The sequence below is a fragment of the Camponotus floridanus genome, unplaced genomic scaffold, assembly GCF_003227725.1.
Source record: "Camponotus floridanus strain SB8 unplaced genomic scaffold, Cflo_v7.5 scaffold81, whole genome shotgun sequence".
Lineage (NCBI taxonomy): Eukaryota > Metazoa > Arthropoda > Insecta > Hymenoptera > Formicidae > Camponotus > Camponotus floridanus.
In genome coordinates this window covers 660945-683596 of record NW_020229851.1, presented here as the reverse complement: position 1 = coordinate 683596, position 22652 = coordinate 660945, and the positions used below count along the sequence as shown (strand labels likewise).

Genomic DNA, 22652 nt, shown 5'->3' with positions numbered 1-22652 from the left:
TAAAGGAATTCTGATTCGTCCATTTTCCAACGGACATACTGGTTGAATTTACGGGATTTCTAATTAATGCAAACAGATTTTTTTCTCAGTGTGTATTTGTGATTTGCATCTAATTCACGGAAAATCATTGCGGGGCAATTCCGTTCCACGAATAACGCTGCTTCGTTTATTCTCAACGTGTGATCGTGCACGTGTGAATCTATGCGAGCATGCATATTGGCTACTTAATTCGCCCGCCACGCATAGCGAAGATGATGGTGTATTATTCATCATAATCCGATGGCGAGACGACAGGACGGGAGTGAGAGAGAGTTTGCCACTAAGTTCGCAGGATATTAATGTGCATTATTCGTAATGTAGTAACACATGCGAACATGTGCGGATATGAAAATATTTCATTATCAATCAAGTTTTTTCCCGATATTTCTTTCGGACAAGAGTAATTTAATTCCTTCGATACTCATTCAAGCCAATTACTAAGCACATTTAGTATGCCGACTCGAAATTATGTTGCTGAAAAAAAATTAATGAAAAATAATAAATTAACCTTTTCCTGTTTGTCAATTACAATTTATCCACGGATTAATAAACGGAATATTTCTACGCACGTGTCGCAGTAAGTGCTTGTCGTCTCTCTCAGCGTCTATATTTTTTACGATCGTCGAGCGCGATGCATATTTTTGAATACTAACTAAACGAATTGACGAAGAAGCGATGTCGATACCAGACAAGGATGAAAGAGCCAAGTATTTGCATCGAAGGGAATATCAGACAAACACAGTAGCGCAGCGATACGACGTAGTATATTTACGTAGCGTCGTCGTCACGATAGTACCGGTCTTCCCTTCTTCGTTTGCGATGCAGTGAATCGCTAATCAAGCGGCCGGTCAAACGATATCGTCTCATACGGTCTAAACTGTCCCCGGCCGTTCCTGTCTACCTCATTCTCGTCCTCGTTCTCGCCCGCCCGTGGTCTCCCGTCGAAGGAGGCCGAGAGAAGAGATCCACGCCACTTTGCATGTCTGCCGTCTCGCAGGAATGTATCTGCGCAACAAGCCGATCGTGCGAGTCGGCCGAGTTGAGCTACCGACGCCTACGCCGGTCTACGATTATTCGTACTGTGTACTCTACCATCAAATTGATAGTCGGTATCGAGGTAAGCATGGAATGCGGGCTATCGACCGAATCCAGTTAAGAGCGTAACGTAGAGCAAAGAGAGAGAGAGAGAGAATGAGAGATGTACGAGGAGAGGAGAAACATTCATGCTGGGTACATATTCAAAACGAGAGAGAGAGAGAGAGGGACAGTAGAATGAGGGAATGCGGCCAGACACAACGGACAAGAGGCTCCTTGCATCGGGGTAGAGTGGTCGGTAGGTAGATTCAGCCGTTTACGTACACCCCTTGGGCTTGTCATGCGGCGGCTATCGGCCGACCGCGATCGAGGGACCGGCTGTATCCCCAATGCCACCTTGTACTCAGCGGCTATGTCGGATCGGACAGGCATGTGCTCGCCGCTTACCACGATGGGCCCCTCTCTTCTCTCCCTCCGGGGGTCTCCCCCCCTTCCCCCGCGTCTCTCCATGCTTATTCCCCTGCTTTGCATCAGCGGCCCCAGCATCCAGCGTACTACTAGAACGGGTTATTTCGGGCCACGTGGGTGGCTGTCTAACGAGATATACGGCGAGCGCACGTTCCGAAAGTGGGACAGAGCCGGGTACTTGTTCGGTCGGCGAACCGCACGCCGCTCGTGATGCATCGCGAATATATGGCGATGATCGCGATGACACTCGGCGATAGCCATCGCGATACCGGCCGCTATCGGCGACGATCGCGGATAGCGTGAATGCCGTGCGGGCGACACGGTCGAGGGCAACGGGATTAACGAGTGTGAACAGATGCGAATGGACGGTGTGCGACAGTATGACGTGGCTCGCCAGGGGGAGAAGGGGGAGGAGTAGAAGGAAAGAGAATCCTTTTTTCTCTCTCGCGTCGCGACTCGTAAAGTCAAAGATTAATGTTACCGCCGATCGCCGACCTTGCGTCCACCACTCAGCATCCCGTGTGTGTGCGCATCCGGCAAAATCCAGTCATATGTATCTGTAAGTTTCTTTACGACATTTTGTACGAAAGGTACGGTAGGTCACGTACAATGGCGTGTGTCGTCGGAGTGTAACGGTGTCGTTGGTGTCGAGGGTGTGCGGGTCTATTTCGTTCTCCCGTTTCTCGCATTACGGTTTCACCTTACGGTCCGCACATTCTTGGCATGGCGTGTACGACGCACGAATATTCCTTCGTTCGACTGTGTTTTCCGCGGGCTAATTGCCACGCTAGCGCCGTTATTCGTCCGTTGGATTATGCGAGAGGCCGGTGCCGTTAATTTCGCGCGCAGCGCGGCGGTTCCCTGGCCTCTTAAGTACCCTATCCGCAATCGCGGTAAGGACGAGATCATCGCTGCGAGGTGCCGCGCTTAAATACAGCGAATCCCCGGTGCTATTACGCCGCCATGAAATAAATTTCCTCGGCAAATGGTGCGAGGCATTCCGTTAGACTAAAGCAAAATTGCGATGGACGGTCGCCAATCTGCGAATCGATGCTAATGTTGGCGCGATAATCCCTCGAATGTATTCCGGCGCCCAGGAAAGGATATTGACTGCGTTTCGTTGAAAAAATAATCTGTTTGCTAAACCTCGACCGCGACGGCCCGGCTCTATATCAGGCGTGATTTATAGCTGCTAACAACGATGATGGATCGCGTACATAATCTTCGAGTATGTTCATAAACACCAGCTTATGGAATGTGTAGTGGACAGACTGACAGTTACGCTTTCGCTTTCTAATGACAGTAAAACTCGGCAAGAACTATACCACGATTCACCTAGTTCCTGTTTTGCGTACACAAGAACTTGATTGATCTTTCGCTAAGAGTTTTTGTCAACATTTAATATAATTGTAGATGTTACTACTATACATATATTATTAGTGAGAGGTACGATGTTATAATACTGTATAAAGATACTTGGCAAAATTAGAATATTTTCGCGTTTTACCGTGCGTATTTCTTTGCTCACAAAAATGACGTATATTCAAATATTTAATATATAATTTAAAAAATGTATAACAAGTGAGTTTTATTTTTTTAAATTGGTAATAAATGATTATTTTATAATTGCTCAATATTAAATAAAGATTTATTATTTGCGCAATTCAATGTTATATTATTTTAGGGATTAAATTATTTATTCTAAACATCTGAATTGTCAACTCTAGATAAAAAAATAAAATGAAGATTAAAATATAAAGTAATATAGCGCCGTGCGTTATCATAGAACACATATTACTAGATTAAACGAATGAAGAGTAATTATGCATCTCACACACATATTAGATTAAACGAATGAAGAGTAATTGTGCATCTCACACATTTCCCAAGCACACGGGGAAATCTGAAAAATCCTCGGTTAAATTATGTCGGCGGCAATCGAGGCGGATACTCCTTGTCGCCAATATCGTCCGTTCCTCCGATAAAGTCTCTTTTCCCAGTCGGACAGTAAAGTTAATCCCCGCTTCAATTTCGTAGCGCGGACAGTACGGCGTGGCGAGCCATTTGAGACTTTCGGGACGAGACTGGACGACCCGAATCCGACCTCAAGGTCCACCGGCGTCGCTCCACGTGCGGTGGGACCGACGCACGTGGAGCGGAATCCGCTGGATGGAATCGATAATACGTGCGGGACGAACTGCGAACGCGAATAAATCGTAGAAATCAGTCACGTACTTGTACCGGCCTTGGGAACCACCGTTAAGCCCTTGATCGCAATTTAACCTCGAAGGCCGAGAGCGATACCGGACCGCAGCGGGGCCGGACGATTATCTAGCCGCGTGTACGCGTGTGAGATCTTTCTCTGCCTCTCCCCATCTCTCCTAATCATTAGCTCTTGCGCTGGTCCCTCGCTCCGACTAAACGAACTGACACGTTCCGGTCCATTTCAGCGTTCGCTGTAGGATGTATTCCACGTAGATGATACGAGCAAGCTTGCGTACGGTCGCGGTCGGCACACGAGAATCCCGAGGACGCCGTTGTCGAGAATGGTTGGACGTAATTACGCATGTGTCCGTGCGGAACCGCGCAACGCAGCTGCGTGCTTGGCGCGGCTGAGAAAAATACCCTTGCGGTTTCGCGATAATATCCGACGCGGATAGAACGAAGCGGACCCGCAGGCGGACCGAGCGTGCGTGTCCAACGGTAAACGAAAGCGAGGAATCCGAGTGCGAAAGGGAAGGAGAAACGTCGACGACGAGACCATCTCCCGGAGACGGCGGAGCCGGAAAAGGATGGTTCAAGGGCGGATGGTTCATCGTCCGCGCTACCAAGAGATCGCAACCGAGGCCGGAATGATTGCGCCACGCTTCGTGATCGCGCGGATGGATTTAATTAGGCATATTGGGCAGATCCTCTTCCTTCCATCCTTCGGGAACTGCCGTTACTGCCGTTGCGATATGTATATACGTGCGCGCGCGCGAGCGACCAAGCGTCCAAGCACCACCGACACGTGGTATTCGAACGATTCCATAGGCGTTCCGCTGGCGTAACTCGCCGAGGTAATGGAGAACGGCTATTTACGGGAAAACGTAACCCTACGTACGTAACGACGATTGGACGATCCGCCAATGCAGGCACTTAGGTATTATCAACGTCTGCATTATACAGTCTCCGGCCGCGTAAAAAGGACGTTACTGGAGGAAAATTGCAGCGAAGAGAATGCAGTATACGTTGTACATGTAGAATCGTAAAGCATCTCGCGACTTTTACCGCAAGAAAATTTTTACCCCGATAGTCTGCGCTCGCCGTTATGGACGTGTTAACTCATTCAGACCTGAATTTTTTCTGATAATGTAAAAAATTATCGAATTAATTTTTATTGATGCTAAGGGTTTTTTTTTATAACTGTTAGGAATTAATTTCCAAGTCCAGCGAGAGATCGCAGGGAAACTCATTCTTAAAAAATAACCATTTTACATGATTTTAAAGTTTTGTGCACAATTGTGTACATAGGGTCTGAATGGGTTAAAGTAAAGAATTATGGTTCGCGACTTGGATCGGATACGAAATAAACTAATCGTATTCGCGTGCGATCGAAATGAATTTTCCACATGTGTCGGTTTGAAACTTATCATTTTCTTGCGTGAGGTCTTTTCCGTCGATAACAAGTCCCTGTTTACGCCGGTCTCGTAGCACGATATGTTGGCGTGGCGCAAGTTATTGCCGGGATTAAACAACTTTGCCGGATGATTGATTACTTTGTGCTCGCCGGCGTTAAAACCTTTTCACAGAGAGATACGCTATCCACGCGGGAGATGGCTGCTTTATTTGTTCCTCCTCTTCTTCTCTAGCCTTTCTATGCTTTTTCTAGCATCCTGCGCAACCTACCGATGCGCGGATAATTCGCGTCTTCGTGTTGCGCACTTTTAATGATGCCTCCACGCCAAAATCCATCTTGTTTAAAGCTCAGTCGTTTATCTTTATTAATTTTATTTAAATATTTACATGTGTACGTTACGACTATGCGCATGTCGCTTAAACCGACGTCCGTTTTCTTAACACATTCCATCCTATCTATATATTACCTATTTCGTCGCGAAAAATCTCGACACGTTGAAAACCGCATCGCATGGCTCGTTACGCGTCTTCAGTTTCTTAACTATGCGGCAATAATTTGCCTTTTTCCGACGACTCGGCGCGGTCCCTCTTCTCCTCGCAATTACCGTGTCAGCGTGTTGTGACTTTTTCAGTTGTCGATGCGAGTAACTATGAATTTCATGCGGTAACAAGTCTCTCTCTCTGTCTCCGTCTCTCACTCTCGACCATCTTTTTATATAATTTTCCCACATCCAGATGCATATCCGCACCACTGCGGTGAGCGACCGCGGAAAGTGGTATGCCACATGCGTGAGCGTCTCTAACTCGGCTGCATGATGATAATTGCTCGTTGCATGCCAAGTAGAAGTGCTGTTGCACATTATAAGCCCGGATCAAGCTTACTCTTCATCGGCAACGCCGTTCTCGTCTCTCTTTTATCGTACCTTCCCGCTCGCCGCATTTAACCCATCTTGAACTTTCTTCATATTCGATTCGTGTCCTTTAAACTTCGTTACCGGACCTTTACCCCTCGCGCCACCGATGCCATTCAACGTAAGAAGCACTTCGTTCCTCGAATTCGCAATCGAGTTTGCGACCGTGCTCCCCCGTCAGCGATCGTATCTAGTCACGCAGCTATTTGTGTAACGACTCACGATAACCGGAGCAAAAATTACACAGCGGAATATTGCGAAGAAGTTTGGAATGGTGCGAATAGCCGAGGTTACCGTGCGAAAATTAAGGACACGCCGAATTTGAGCGCGCAATCGCCAGGATTATTGCAATTGGAGCAGATTGCGACGCGTACCGAAATGTGGAGTACTATAGGGGCTCATTTACTGTGACAAGCCAAATACAATAGGAAGACCGAGTTGCGACTGTTAATCCGCGATGCGATATTAAATGGCGTGTTTCGCGAATTTATGGCTGGCGTACAACTCTTCTAATAAGCAACACGCTATAACTGCACAGAGAAAAATATCATTCTACTGTCAAGAAAAGCGATTACTTTTCCGATTAGTTTATTTTTCCTTTTTCAAGTAATAGTTTTCTTCAACAAAGAATATATTCTTGATATTGTTGATCTCTAGTCTTAAAATATACTCATCACAAGTGTTGGAAAATCTCATTATCATGTACTCGAAAGAAGAATTTATTTTCCCTTCAAGAATATTGTAAAGTTGTATCAAAGAAAAATCAAACTTATTTTATGTAGGAAGCAAACCAAATTTTTGTTTTAATTTAATATTCTTCACTGCACTTATTAAAATTCAAAATATATTCAATTAAATTTAACGCTTGTGGTGAACTTGTGATACTGATATATTCAACTAAATTTAACGCTTGTGGTGAACTTGTGGTGTATTTGCGGATATATAAACTTACGATATACCTAAAATAAATAATATTTACTTGAATGCAGTATACATTTTTCTCTGTGTGTTCCCTTGAACGATAAAACACCTATCCTTTTATTCTTTTATAAACAACGATGATTGCAATTATCACTTTATTCCCTTAGGATCTTTGACGTGTCAATATTATATATTAGGCGTGGAAATATTTTTCTCTTTATATCTCTCCTTCTTTTTCTCATCTTTCTTTACTCATATCGAGTTATATATAAATATTGTTGCTCTTCTACTATCGAGAATTCTACCAAATTACTTTCTCTCTCTCTCGCTCTAGTTATCTTCGATATGTCGATGTTGCCTTCGCTCTTTTGCGGTTACTTTCTTCCAACGCTCTTTTCGCTGCACGATCCACGGAGATTTCTCGTGGGAGTATCTCGACTTCGAGATTGTTGCTGTTCTAAGTAGTTCGCCGGTACATCCCACCGAAGCGTATCTCGCCTGTTGGCAGTCTTTCAAACGCCGGGGAATAAGTCGAATTCTCTTGGACTCTCCAACAATGAATTTCGCACTTATAATTGGACGTGTTACGTCGGGCAGCGTTCCTAACGTTAAGTGCATAACTAAGCGCACAGCAAGAGAGACTAGTTTTCTTGTGTAAGCGTTAATGTCTGTTATCGAGAAAATGATAATAATATTCAATGTGCCAAAAAGTCCGTATAGGATTAAGAGAAATGATATTCAGTTAGCTTAATTTTGCTAATTGCATCGCGATGAGCAATTTAGTTATGCAAAATTAAGCTAATTTAATGTATTTTATTATTATAATAATTTAATATATTATCGAAATTATACAGCTTCGATGTATTATCATTTCAAATTTAGAAGCATTATAAAAGTACAATAGAATTGTAAATGAAAATTATATTAAAGTAATGGCATATAACTTTATTAATTTAGTATATGCGGAAGCCTGTATGAAAATCTTTTTAGCACTTTTCACAAATTTTAAATTTGAAATAATCACTATACCTTTATAAACATATGCATATTTTAAAAGTTATTTTAGAGAGAGAATCAGCAATATATAAAATATAAGATATAAAAGATTTAAATAGAAACAGCAGGTTATTCAAAAATCAATATTTTGTTTTTCATATCAGCAAATTTCGCAACAGCATCAATAAAATCATTCAATATGCACTATCGTAATTGTAATGAAAATTTTTTCAAATATCATACATTTAATATTACACGAATATATATTATAAATTTACACTTTCTCCAAAATTATTTAATACAGGTAAAGACGACAAAATAATAAATAAGAATTAATACTTTTGGAGCTCTCTTACTGCATTTGATTATTTTAATTCATCTTCTTTCACAATCTTTGAACGCTAATTAAGCTTACTCAAGATTTATGTGTGTGATTTAATGTGAGCTTTCAAGTGTTATTTAAACAGAAACACTAGAGAAGCTTGCATAATTCACGACCGCCGTTTTTCCTGATTATGTCACAATTAGTACAGTAGACACGGTGGCGTTTTCATCGTCCGCTCGTACCAAAAATACTCGGGTTGCCACGGCCATTTCGCAGCTTGCATTCCACGCGTTCTCTTCTTGCCCAGACCGCTCCTCCCCAGCGAATCCCGTCCGCGATACTCGACTTTGTGGGATAAAAGCCGGAGCCGAACTCTCATTCATCCTGTAGTGCCCTTGACGTCGTACCGTTTCAAAACGTTAATTTTTTTTCAGAAAGTTTGCCGCGCTCGGCACTTCGGCGCAGTCACGATGCGTAAGTGCTCTTTATCTCGCCAGCTTCGGCTTTCGCAGCCGTTCATTTGTAGAATTCGATTTGAACGACACAAGGGAGGTGTCAAAGAGCGAACAAAGTGGCGAGATTTCACAGGGACGCTGGCGCGTCCCCGTAATAATGTCAGCGCGAATATCCGCTTTTAGGAACGCGTCCGAGCGGGATCGTGCGAATCCACTAGGTCGAGGCGTTACTATAGGAAGTAAGAAAGCTCCTTACAATTATCAGCAATGCAAATTGTCTGAATTCCCGGATCGCTGAGTTAACACCGAGATAAAAGGAATTTCGTGTCCGCCGTTTCCGGGAGATTCTCCGTTCAGGCCGTGTCCGATGTGACACGTCCAGATTAATGATTTCCGAGGACCTTGGCTGCCGTCGCCGGGAGACGTAAGATTCGAATTTTTCGTCTCGCGAACTTCCCTCGCAACTTTTTATCTACGCGTAACGCGCGCGCCCTGGGTGCTCGGCTAAACTTTTTTCCGAGATTTACAACTCGCGCCCGCATACGCCAAAGTTGGCGCGAATGTTTCCGCTATCTCGCTCTCCGCTCTTTCATTTCGCCTCGCCTTATGCACGCACGCGTGCAGAAGGTATGTGGATACATCCACGACGCTATATCGTACGTGCATCTTACCGTACTTATACGCGCGTTACTCGAATATATATGCCGGCACGTGTGTACGTGCTTAGAATGAGCACGGGGCCACATCTTGCGAACCAATACTCTCATTAGGGAGAAGAGACCTCATTATACATAGCGCGCCACGGAACCCCGCTACGATTATATTACATTATTGTAATTGATTGCGGAGAGAGAGAGAGAGCACGTGTACCTAACTCCGGCGTGATTCTTAAACAATAAACTCATTACCTGGTAACAAGGAGAACGCCGATACCAGCGCACCGGCAGTAATAATCTATCTCTCGTGAACAGCCATCGCCCAGGTTCGAGCCCCCTGTAGCAGCAGAACGATTCTCGAACGACCGATTCGCGTTTGATCGATCGCCCGACCAGTCCCGCTGGTCGTAAGCGTGCACAACGATCTCTCAGCCTCCTCTTCTTCTTCCTCCTCCCCCGTCTTTTCTCTTTCTCGTTCTTCCTATTCTCTGCCGCGGTTCTCTCGAACGCTCATCCAGAGCACATCACTCGAGGTACGCTCTCAGTCTTTTACTATTTGTTCGCAACAAATCACCAATGCATCGAACGAACGAAATATATCTGCTTCCGCGATAAACCTTTTATTGCGTCATTTTCATGCTCCGGTCAGCTTGGAAAATTTCTTCAGTCGTTCCCGACAATTTCACGTAAGAGACCAATTCTCGTGCACGGCGAACGTCGTTTAAGATGTTACAATTTCCGTGAATAAGTGAAGTTACAGAAAAGTCAGCTTCGAAACAACTTGTCGAAAAAAAGAACAACGGACTTTGTAACGCGTAAAGCGAGAGAAAATCTAGAAGCGGAAACCGCCAACGATTTTTGCTAATGTGCGAAACCCGATTGGAAAATGAACCGTATTATCTTTCATTAACGTCGGGCGTGATCTTAAGTCGCAACGTAATAAATCTCAATAATCTCGTAGTTGGAGCGATTAACGGGGCGCCATCTTCCCGCGAAGCGCCCTCGTTGGAAATCAGGGTTGTTCCCGTGAAAGAATTCCGCGCCGACAATATCTAATCAGGCGATTGTGCGCGGAGGGGGAGTACCCGTTCCCATGGAATGTTAATGCAATCTTCATCGGCGTTCTTCTTCGGAGAGTACGCGATGTTACGGGTCTACTCGTCGGTGCGAGACAACCGGAGCGTCACGACGTCTGCCGACCTTCGGGATCACACGCGCGCATTGTTGCGCAATAACATAATGCCGCGGGTTTCTCTTGATTATCCGCGAGCAGCGAGCGGTACAGCGAACAATTGCAGCGGGGCGCGCGCCGACCGGAGGATGCGCAGCTGCGCAGATTTATCTACATTTAATGAAACAGCCAACTTCCTTCCCGCGATTTCTTCCGCGTTGATGTCGAAGGGTCACCCTACTCGCTTCCCTACCGTTCCATTCCGCTCCCGACTTTTCCTCAACGACAGAGGATGCACTTATGTAATTTCCTAAATGTTTTCTACCGCTGTACACCATTGACCTCGCAAGGTTAGCCGGGTTAGAGCAGAGAGAGATTACGCGAGCTCTAAGGATGTGTACGCCCGTGTTGCTCCCTCCGTGCGCAATGATCTCTGAATCCGTGCATTATCTCGTCGTGCATTATCTCGTGGATAAATGTTTCATTGTTGTTCCTCTTTGCACGGCACGTTTCTGTCGATCGCCTCGGCTCGATACCGGCGCGATTTATATATGATTCGAGTCGATATCGTTGCGAGTTCTCGTACCGAATTATTTCGCGGCGTTTATGAATACGGATGCTCCCGATTAAACAGCCTCCGCTGAAACGAGCGTATATCAAATAATTATTATTCTCCTATTCAATTTGCAATGCCAATTAATATTAATGTTACACCCACAGCTCTCACAATAAATCGCCCCGAAATAAATTAACGCTAATTATTTGACCGAATTCCGCGTAGCGTGCGCGATGGCCGAGGATCCTTCTTGCATAACGAATCGGATTAAAAGGACGTAACCGCAATTTGGTATTTTTCATCCAGTTTTATTACGAAAATCGAGATAAACGGAGAAAATTTCTAGTTTTTTTCTCGTTTCGTTTTTTTTTTGTCTTTTTTGCTGTTTCTCCTTTTCTTTTCACGCCATTTTTTCCATTTCTCTTCGGAGAAGATTAAAGCGAATTATGCCTGCAGCCCGAGTTGCGCGCTTGTTCAGGAAATTTGCTTCAGCAGTTGGGTCGCTCATGCATATATTCACGCCGGTGCTCTCTTTTCCACGGTTTCCTCAAACACCGAGGGCCTCAAAAAGCGCAGCTATGCTACTTTTGATACGGTTCCGCCTGGCCAAGGACCTCTCGACCTTGTCTCGGGTCGGAGTCGACCGGGGCCAGCTCTGGGGTCGGTTCCGAGAGACCAGCTGGCAGAGACCTTTCGCTTTGGAGGCTTTCAAGGTGTGCACGTGCACATTCACCTGGCACGCTCGGCCTCACGGACGCGAACCTTGACGCGTCGGCGTGATACCGCATAAACGCGCGCTGCAACACCGAGCTTTATCGAAATCGGAAGACGCGCCGACCCGTCGTCTTCCGCATACTTGGCCAATGAAAAGTGTCTGATACCTTGACACTTGGTTTCCCACAACTAACTCATCTAATTTTATCTATGTCGTGGCGGCACCGCCGTAGAAAATTTAAACCAACCAGCGCCCTTTTAATAATAGACGTAAACGAAACATCGCAAAACGTGTGCATACAATTTATAAAAATATAGAAAATAACATATCGATATGTATTTTACATATGTAAAAATATGTTTATTTAAAATAAAAAAAATATTTTTCGACACGACTTTTTATCGAGCAAACACGTGTTACATTCGAAATGCTTGGCGCATTCAAAGAGCATTTCAAAGCGAGTAAAAATATTCTTACCACCACGTGTGGTAAAAAGCGCATTCCAAAGGCGAATGTAATTATAGATCAGCGCTGTAATTGATAGATGGGCTGTGCGGATTAGCATATAAATCAACATATGGTGAATCGTAGAAAGTCTTCGGATCGATATAATCATTACTTTCGCGGGAAAAATTCTTAAGTGTCTAACGGTCAATCGTGGCACGAGAAATCATTCTTGTCTAGACGCTCACTTGTAACCGATGATAACGATCGGGGAAGGAGAATTGGCAATAACGATGCGCGCACAAAAACGCCCTTCTCCCGCAAGTGAGAAAGAACAGGAATGCGGCACTGCAAATATTCGTATGTCGAATACTCAACTTGCGTATCAAAGGGAATACGAAACGCGTGTGTGCGAGCATTTCGCGCGGGACAAAATTCGCGAATTTTAACGTATGAAAAATAAATCTGATTACCGGAAGAACGTAACACCATGTAATTGGTACCGCATGAATATCTCATCCGTTCGCTCCCATCCGTCCCGTTGAAACGGGATATCCGTTTTTCACGCGATTTTCATACACGTAATGTATTATACGAAGAATAGTTCGCATTACGCGATCGAAACAGTTTGCCATATAGCGGTGCGTGTGAAAGGGAGCAATTAAAATGCAATATAATCGTGCCATAAAGTAACACGATACTGGTGCCACTCTATACCTCTTCCCCCCTAAGCTATTCTTCTATCTCGCTCCCTCGTTCGTTGGGGAAGTAATGAAAGTGCATCGGTCATTACGCTCCGGATACTATACCGAGCGCATACGAAGAACGCGCTATCCGGGGTCCAGGCGGAACTGCATTATTTATAAGCGCGCGCAATAAGGACGCCGCGATACGCATTACTGCATCCGGTTACGCGCCGTTACGCATTACGATAAATAAGATCAACGCGACGATGCATGTGATCTGCAACAAGGACACGTTTGTCAACGCCGGATTACTGGCGCCTACGCTCGTAAAACACCATAGGTTTGCTTCAATGTCTAGTTCGTTAGCTAGTAAAGTCTCGTAGCGTATCAATTTCTTCGGGCATTATATAGCCAGAAGTAGTCTATAAATTTTCAAGTACGATTGCAAGACGCGATCAAGATTAATTGATATCATTACGTATGATGCTCATTCGAGTATGTTGAAAATAAATATTTTATTTTCGTACGAATAAAAAGAAATTAAAAGGATTAATTTTATATGCATTTTATTCGATAAGAGATTCAAATAATTTCTTCGGGCATTATATAGCCAGAAGTAGTCTATAAATTTTCAAGTACGATTGCAAGACGCGATCAAGATTAATTGATATCATTACGTATGATGCTCATTCGAGTATGTTGAAAATAAATATTTTATTTTTGTACGAATAAAATGAAATTAAAAGGATTAATTTTATATGCATTTTATTCGATAAGAGATTCAAATTCAACAGTAAAAATTTCATTCGTATGTGGGTACCGTTACTATTACGATGACTTATTAATGTCAGTGGTGTGGCGAAATATAATATATCACACCGTGCATTTATGAGGATAACAATATATTGACACGAGCATTTTTTTATTATATTTTTCATTACACTTATCGTCATTTCATCGTACTTGTATATATTTCTTGTACAAAATATCATCGTACTTGTATATATTTTCATCGTACTTGTATATATTTTCATCGTACTTGTATATATTTAGATAATTCTCTGCATGTTTAATTAATTTTCCAATTAATTTTCTCGTATGCGCATCTACTAGTTTATTTTCAAAAATATCACAAGCAAACATAAGAAGATTCGTATAGGTTCTTTTAATAAGATTTCTTCGCGCTATCATTCCATATAATAAAATTTAGTATTATCCTGCACCTTATTCTTACTTATACCATCGCGGAAACTTCTCTCGAAAACAGAGCAATTTTAGCGCGGACTAGATTGACCCTTTCTAGCTTTTCCTACCGTATTCTTAGCCATTTTCTTTCGCATGAAATGTTCAAGCGTACGGTTCATGTCTGAGAAACACTCGAGAGTGTATAGGAGCGTAGTGTAACGTCGTCTAGCTAGTCCAAGAATCCAATAAGTGGAAAATGCATCGGAGCGTACGCTTCTCGAAGGCTACTCGAACCGGCGTTCCCTCTGCGTACCGATTCACGACGAATATTACGACGAGTCGATTCCTTCTTTTGCTCTACGTAGACACGGTATCCGCGACGAAGCGGATAGGGAAGTAGATCGGTGGAAAACGAGCAATCGGACAATTCTACGCTTACGTATATAAGTTGGAAAACGTTCCGGGTTACTCACCGACACAGAAAGTCTCGCTCGCCGAGGCAGAGCTCGAGGCAGTGTTGCCTCGAGGAGGCGGTCATGGTTCTGCGTGCGTGACCCTGAAGACGGTATCCCTGGACTCTATCGATGCACCAAGCGCGCTCGCAAGGCTTCACCGCCAGGCAACTCTTTTGGGCGTAAATCGTGAACACGGGAAACTGGGATTGCGATAGTGCACCTGAAACATGGAAGAATGATTCCAAATTAATTCGGCATACAATATTATATTAAAAATATTTCAAAGACGACATTGCAAGTGATTTTAGGAAAATATTTTATTCATCTTTTATATATTTTATATCTTTCAATCCGCTTGATTAAAATATTCATCATCAAAATTATCGTGAAAATTGGAATTTACATGTACATTTGTAAAGTGTAAGAATATTATTTCAAAAATGACGTGCGATGTTTTATCTTTCATCTTTGATAACCGAGCTTTACAATATTGTGTATAGGCTATTAAAAGTGGTATACAGTGTTATATATCGTTCAGGGTCGATGCGTGTGATATTTCGGTATTCTATAGACGTTGTCGGGTTGGACTACAATTTTGATAGATCAGCGCGTTTATCATTCACCGGTGCGAATACTATGTTCTTCCTCGGTTATTGGCTCGCGTCGCGATAAGCGACGAAGTAGACACTCCACCCACGTCTCGTCATACGTCATCCGCTCTTTGCTAAATCGTAATTAATCTCCGCTATGTGACGGGAGCTTCGATCATGACTCGTGGAAAACTTGCAGTTGAAGTTGGGCTTGTTAGAAAGAGAAAAGGAAAAGAAGAGGAGAAAAATTAAAGAGATAAGAGACGACAGAGAAAATAATAGTAAAAATTTAATAAAATTTTTTCCAATCAAGATATACGTTCTTTTTAAGTATATACTTTTCTATAATTGTGAAATTTAATCGAAAGCTATGCGTTAATTGAAAAGGGAATATTGATGTTTCATTTTAGATGAAGAGATTTTGTTTCACATGTATAAATAATAAAGGGCATTTATGTGAGAGACAAGATGAAAAATTACATAAAACTCGAAGGGGACGTAATAAGCTATTAAGATAATGAAAAATACTTGAGAGATTGCGAGAGGGGATGGATGAAGGGAGATTTTCTGAAGCGCGACGAATCGAAACGCGGCACGTCGATCTTCAAAGAGGCGCTAAAGATATTCAATTACCTGCCATCAGCAGGTCACGCCTTGCGAGGCCGTGCAAGCTAATGCCGTTGCCTGTTTTTAATGGCGACTATGCGAGACTGTGGTCGAGGTTGCGGCCACGGCATAGATGGATTCTTTACAGCGATCAACCGCGGTCGACTTACCCGTGAAACTTCAAATTGTAGGAAGATGTTACCTTATTGTAGACTGAGAAACATACGCGCCACATTATGATCATGAATGCCCACTTCCGGAGCTCGCAAATTCACACGCAGAAGAAACATCACTTATTCTTTATAATACTGTCGTATTACACGCGATAATGGCACATTATCGAATCTTAAATATATATATTTTACGTAGGTACGAATACAATTTTTCAACATGTTTTAACTTTTCATCTATCTACATCTCATTTCCTATATTTTCTCTTTTTTCCTCATTTTCCGATAGCTTTTTTACACCTTTACTGGTTTGGAATCTGTTAAAGTAGAGAAAGACACACATGGATAGATATAAAATGCGGAGATAATATTAAACAGAGCGATGATTATTAAAAGAGAGCAAAAAAATTTTTTCGCAATATATGGTATAATATATCGTATAACCGCGAGCTTTCACATTTTGAGGTAGGATTTGTGACCTCTTTCCAATTAGAGAAGCGAAATCGTTATTTCGATGAGTACAAAGCGCAATTCACCGCGGAATCAGCATACGCATAGTAAAACATTGCCGGAACAAGCACACTCCCCCGCACTCCCGATCGATTCCGTTGTTTTACGTGGGATGTGTATTTGTTATATTCGATTCGCGGAGAATGGTACATACAGCAGTACACGTGTGCTATCCATTGGCAGTATCATCACGTGTTTTCACCGTTCGTTTAATTACTTAGTTTTGTACCGTGTGGGTTTACACCTTGAAAGAAATGAATATAACTACCAATTCATACATAAATTTATTACCGAACGTTAATTAAAATTCAAAATGCAGGAGTGTGTTAATACGAAATGGGTATTTATAGATCATATTTGCATAACTAATAATAAGAAACATAATAAAGGGATACACCGTTGTGTCAATTTTCTAGCGTTTTTCCATTTGCATTTCATTAGTGCAATCTTAATGAGGCCTATAGAATATATTTATACGCTGAAATGTAATCGCGATCAACGCACTCTCCTAAACTAAAGCAGCGAAAATGAATACTGATTAAAACGATGACAAGATTGCACGGCCTGCAATGCCGCATTTATAATTGAAACTATTTTTCATCAGTGATAATATACCGGTTCCATTTAATAGAGCAAACACGTAAACCTAGATTAGCAGATGTTGACACTCCCCGCTAACATTGCACTTAAGAAAATTCTCCCGACTTGGAAGATGCATCATACTTATGCGGGAGGAAATGATTCGTTGAACGAGCACCTAGTAGATTTTTATCGCATTATGATGATCCTAAATTATGGACTCGGTATCGATAGAAACACCTTGATAACGTATCGGGACACGAAATAGCGTTTCATCTAATATCCCTATCATAAATACTCGAAATGTTCCGTGAATCAATCGTAAAGCAAGGACGGCGGTGGGAAGAAGGGGTGGAGAAAATTTTCGCTCGCGGCTTGTCGCGAAAGATGGTCGGGGCGCATCTACGACAGAGTAGCGCGGCCATCTCGCGAAATGACACACGTAAACCATCCCCGTACATGAGCGCCAAGGAATAGTTCGATTTCTGATATACGGGGTACATTTAGATACGATTTCAGCTCAAGCAGCATCGGCAACGACGTCGTCGCCCTGAATCTGATGTATAATCTGGGCTTTCTCGGAGCTCTCCTCTTTTTCCCTCCTTTCTCTTTTTCTCTCTCTCTTCCTCCCCGCGACTTCTCGTTCCGGCGCGCCAACAAAGGCAATGAGATTCCTTTTCTATATTCTACGCGGTTAGACTTTCAGCGATCTGCAGCAATGAATGTCACTGCGAATGCGGTACGAGAACCTGTTCGGAAGGCGTAATCTCTGCCTCAGGTAGCTCGATAAAATCGTAAATAAGGTGAAGTAAGCTGACCTAACTGCTGGTTCCGCGTAGAGTTGTTAATGCTTTTTACATGTGTTAATCAATTCTGTTTTTATCGTAAAATACTGGACAACGACATATGTAAAAGCGGCAATATAAGAGCTTACCTTGCCGAGATAGGATAACATTTTTACGATTTTGCGAATCAAATCAATGCAAATCAAGTAAATGAAGATGATGATGATCATGATGATGATGATGATGATGTTGATAGCGATGTCTGCGTATATATTAAGACTCTAAATTTAAATTTTATTCGTGTTTCGACGTTTATTGTATGCTGCTCGAAAATTTACGTTAATTATATGTATTATAACGGCGAATAAATGAAACAGGTTAGATACCGAATGGGATCTTAAATTATATTCGCTCTGACAGGCATTCATTTATTTTTAATCGTTAGCAAGCAGTTACTCAAATGCTTGATCGTTATACTTTTTTTTCGAATATGAGTTTTTTAACCTTAACCTTAACTCTGATTTCTCATCTTTTCGTTCATTCACCCGTAAAACTTGTCTTTTTAATATTTTAGCTATTAATCTAAGCTACTAATTCAAATACCGTTTTTTACAATTTTATCTTTCCTTATTAAATTTATTCTTAATTATTGGAATATTTTAATCTTATCTTATTTATTTATTTACTTATTTATTTATCTTTTGGAATTATATCTATAAAGTATTTTTATATATTATATATGATATTATATTTTATATATGATATTATATTTTATATATTATATATGATTTTTATTCGTGTTTTTTATTAACATTTAACAAGGATCTTTTCTTTTAAGCATATTTTCATGCTCTTCTCGTTTGATTTAAGTATACATGTGAGCTGGAGTGTAAACGAGAAAAGGAAAGAGGAAAGGATTTATACAGGAAGGTGTAGGATACATGCCGTTAAATAGAACAGAGCCTATGTAGCTTGTATCATTATCTGTATCTAGCTATTTTATTCAACTAACTGTATGTAGATATTTCAATATCGCAGGCTTAGTAACAGGACTGACTTTACAGTACGTCATGCGCTTTGTTTCGCGTAGGCGCACAATAGTTGAAACACTCGTGAAGTCATCCCGCACTCCGAAACGTCCGCGTATAAAGGTTGCACATTTATTTGCACGTTTGTCTCCTGACGCATAATTGCGGATGGTTGTTATACGTACTTAACGCACCGTGTAAAGTCGCAGTTTTTCAACTAGCTGCCGCGCCGGACGGCATAATTGTCCCCGGTTTCTGCGAGTCGCTTCGGTTTTCTGAAACGACGGGCGTACATATGCGACGTGTCTGTCTGACAAGCGTTACAAATTTACCTGACACTCTTTGTACACGCGAGAACTTCGCGAGATATGATCTAACATATTTCTTTGTATAATTACGAAAAGTAAATTAGAATTGTACAGCCACTTTGCCTTTGTTCTCGACGGACTGTCTATGTCACTGTCACTCCCGTTTCTCTTATTCAAATTTGAAGTTACCATACAAAGTTCTAAAAATCTAGACGCTAATAGATGCGAGGATAATGGACAATATTCTCTCTCTTGGCACATAAATCTATCTAGTTATACATCTATCTCCATCTGACCGTAATATGTACATTTAATGAAAGAATTAAAGTAAATTGTGTACCACTGTTGCCTATGATCGATATTATATTCGAATCTAAGAGCTTTCAGAACGTATTCCATTGTTTCGTATACACGCAACAATTTATAATCTTCTTAGAAGAATTTAATAATTTTCAATTTCAATATTATAGTCTTATTTTAATATTGTAATGGTCTCCTCAAGAATATATAATCATTTAATTCTACTTTAAGAAAATTATAATCTTTGATTTCAAAATGTTATTTTTCATCTAACATTGTTTCTTTTCCATTCGAGAAAATTAAATCTTAAATCATGAGAATATATTTTTCTCGATTGAACTATATAAAATGGCTTCATTCGAGTAAACAATTATTCAAGCAATTATATTTTTCTTAAATTAACACAATATAATCTCATTTCAAGATTTCCACGTTAAAACTAAATATATTTTCAAAACAAGAATGTCCTTTTTTTCTGTGTAAGTAATATAATTTCCAATATACAATAAATTGTGAAAGATTATATTTCAAGTTTTGCGAGTGACAGCTTGTGTTTCTACTCCAATTTATATTATTCGTGCGTCTTTTCGCGCATTTCGGATATTGAATTCCTCTCGAATTTATTTATAAAACTAATATTACAGATAAGAGGCGCTTTTAACATGTATGCGAAGCCCGAATAAGATATGCCTCTACATTGGATCGGAGCCAACATTTTCAATTGCCCTTTACACTCGACAGAATTTCTATTCCCTTTCGTTCTCTGCGGACGCTTTTCCAAGAATTGAATGCGCTCGTACTTCTAACATATCTCGCGACGGTCAGCTTTCTCATCCACGTCGCGCCCACTTGTCTTGCTACTTCTGCCGACACTTTTGTTTTTCAATGCCACTCAGTGTCCGTGCCCCCGCTTGCGGCGAACGTCGCAAGAATTTTACTTTCAGAAATGTATCGACGTTCATCCCTCGCGGCAATACGGTATTCTGTCAACCATACCGCGCTTGTCTAGCGCAGGAATAAAATACAAACCGTAAACTTGTGCATATTTTGTTACTTCAATATCGTATTTCGCAATAAGTGCCCGTCATGTTGTACAAAAATATCGCAATACTCGAGAAACGCGCGTATTTTCTTTTTGCCGTCGACCGTTGCGACTTTCCGAAAAGTCTGATTTCTAAATTTCTACGTCTAAATTCTGCGGCAATTATGTAAAGCGTGCTGTCATTTCACGTTACGCTCAAGCCCAAGTTTAACAACACGTTCCGCGTTGGCGAAAGATTTCATTACCGCAAAGTATAATGCACGCCGTCACATCCGTTGCTTTCTCTCATTCATCCCCGACGTGAAAAAAGCACGTTTCGGTCGCCTTCATTGCTATCGTCATAAATATGCAGGAGCGGTAGAGACAGCGCGGTAAAGGTAGTCAAGGCCCAGTCTGTCCCTCGTCACTTTTTAACGTCGTGTAATGTCGTCAGGGCGAGTTACGTTCCGCGTAGCTGTACATCTCTGATGGTATGTTTCTAATTTGCGTGCATGCATCGTGCGGCCTGTCGCAAGAATTTAATACGCGAAACCGCATCTAGGCGGGACCCGGACTGCGGAGAAAAAGAGGGCTCGAGAAAAACGTATGCAAAGTGCGCTCTGGATCTTGTACACGCGATTCGGCCCGCGATGGAGCCAGGAAGCGAGGAGGAACGAGCCAATAACATAATTACTTTCGATGGTTCTACGGAAACTATTCGCACCTCGCAGATTGCGTTCTCGCGCGGCTGCAATTGAATATTCGGCGTTGCCGGAATTACAGGACGACTCGCTCAAGATCCGTTCAAGGAGATCACGCGGCTACGCCATTTCGTTCCCGGCTCGCCGGGAATGCAAAGTGTCGAGTAATTGTCTTAAGTTCTTGTCATTAACGTTACCGCCGTGCACGCGACGACGGCTGCGTTCCGATAATTTCGATACACACTAAGCGCGCACTGTTTTACGAAACTTAATTAAGCACGATGGTGATTATCGTTCTCGCGGGAGGTGCTATTTAGTTATATTCAAATGGTTAGAACATGAACGTAATCGCACTTGCATCGTGAGAAAATTGAATCCTTTTGCTTGAAAATTCGTTTGCCAAACGTGTACCAAGAGAAAAATGTATACCGTATTCGAGTAAATATTATTTATTTTAAGTATATCATAAGTATGTATATCCGCAAATATATCGTAAGTTTACCACAAGCGTTAAATTTAATTGAATATATTCTGAATTTTAGTAAGCGCAGTATTTTTAGTCAAGAATATTAAATTAAAAGAAAAATTTGGTTTGCTTACTACAAGAGTTGACGTAAAGTAAGTTTTCTTTGACAACTTTACAATATTCTTGAAGAGAAGATAAATTCTTCTTTTGAGTACATGGTAATGAGATTTTCTAACACTTGCGATAAGTATATTTTAAGATTATTATCAAGAATATATCCTTTGTTGAAGAAAACTATTACTTAAGAAAAGAAAAATAAACTGAGTCATCGTTTTTCTTGACAGTAGAATGATATTTTTCTCTGTGATGTGTGATTCATACAGGACAGAAATTTCAAAATATATATTTCTTATAATATTAGATTTGTTTATTTTCTAGTTCGTATGGTACTTTAGATATTGTTGAAGGGAAACATCTAATTTCTTTTAATAATTTAAATCTTTAATTATTGTTTGCGATATATATATCAATGCAATATGTGCTCCAACGCATAAATATTACTGTCGGTCTGCCCGATTGAGCTAGGGAATTAGCTAGTTAAGCTATGACGAAGGCAATGACTACTGTTTATTCCTTCATGGCCGGTAACCTGCTAAGATGACTCTGCATGTTGGATTCGGAAGCGATCGAAGATTTCTTCCGAGAATGACTACACGACTTTATGATTAGCTTTAGAACATTCTGGCTACTGAATAGGCTATTAACAATCGTAATTTCAGATTTTTAAACTATCTCGGTCTCTCTATTGCAATTATTATAAAATGAAATTTTGATACATCCAAAGATCGACTATCCATGTTTGTGTGAAAAATAAGCATTTAGAAATTTACGTTTTTAAAATAAAATATTAATTAGATATTAAATTAACATATATCAATGTCTTAGTATACAT

General features: G+C 41.5%; 2 protein-coding genes across 4 annotated transcripts in view; one reads left to right on the top strand and one right to left on the bottom strand.

Annotated features, from left to right (window-relative positions):
- The window catches only part of LOC105256678 (autophagy-related protein 16-1), a 406486-nt gene that overhangs the window by 204397 nt on the left and 179437 nt on the right, over nt 1-22652 (top strand). The window lies entirely within an intron of this gene.
- The window catches only part of LOC105256674, a 175761-nt gene that overhangs the window by 38970 nt on the left and 114139 nt on the right, over nt 1-22652 (bottom strand). For both annotated transcript variants that reach the window (XM_011266805.3, XM_020029193.2), the window contains one exon: nt 14655-14856. In XM_011266805.3, the coding sequence (XP_011265107.1) occupies nt 14655-14856 (202 nt within the window). The remainder of the gene's footprint in view (nt 1-14654; nt 14857-22652) is intronic.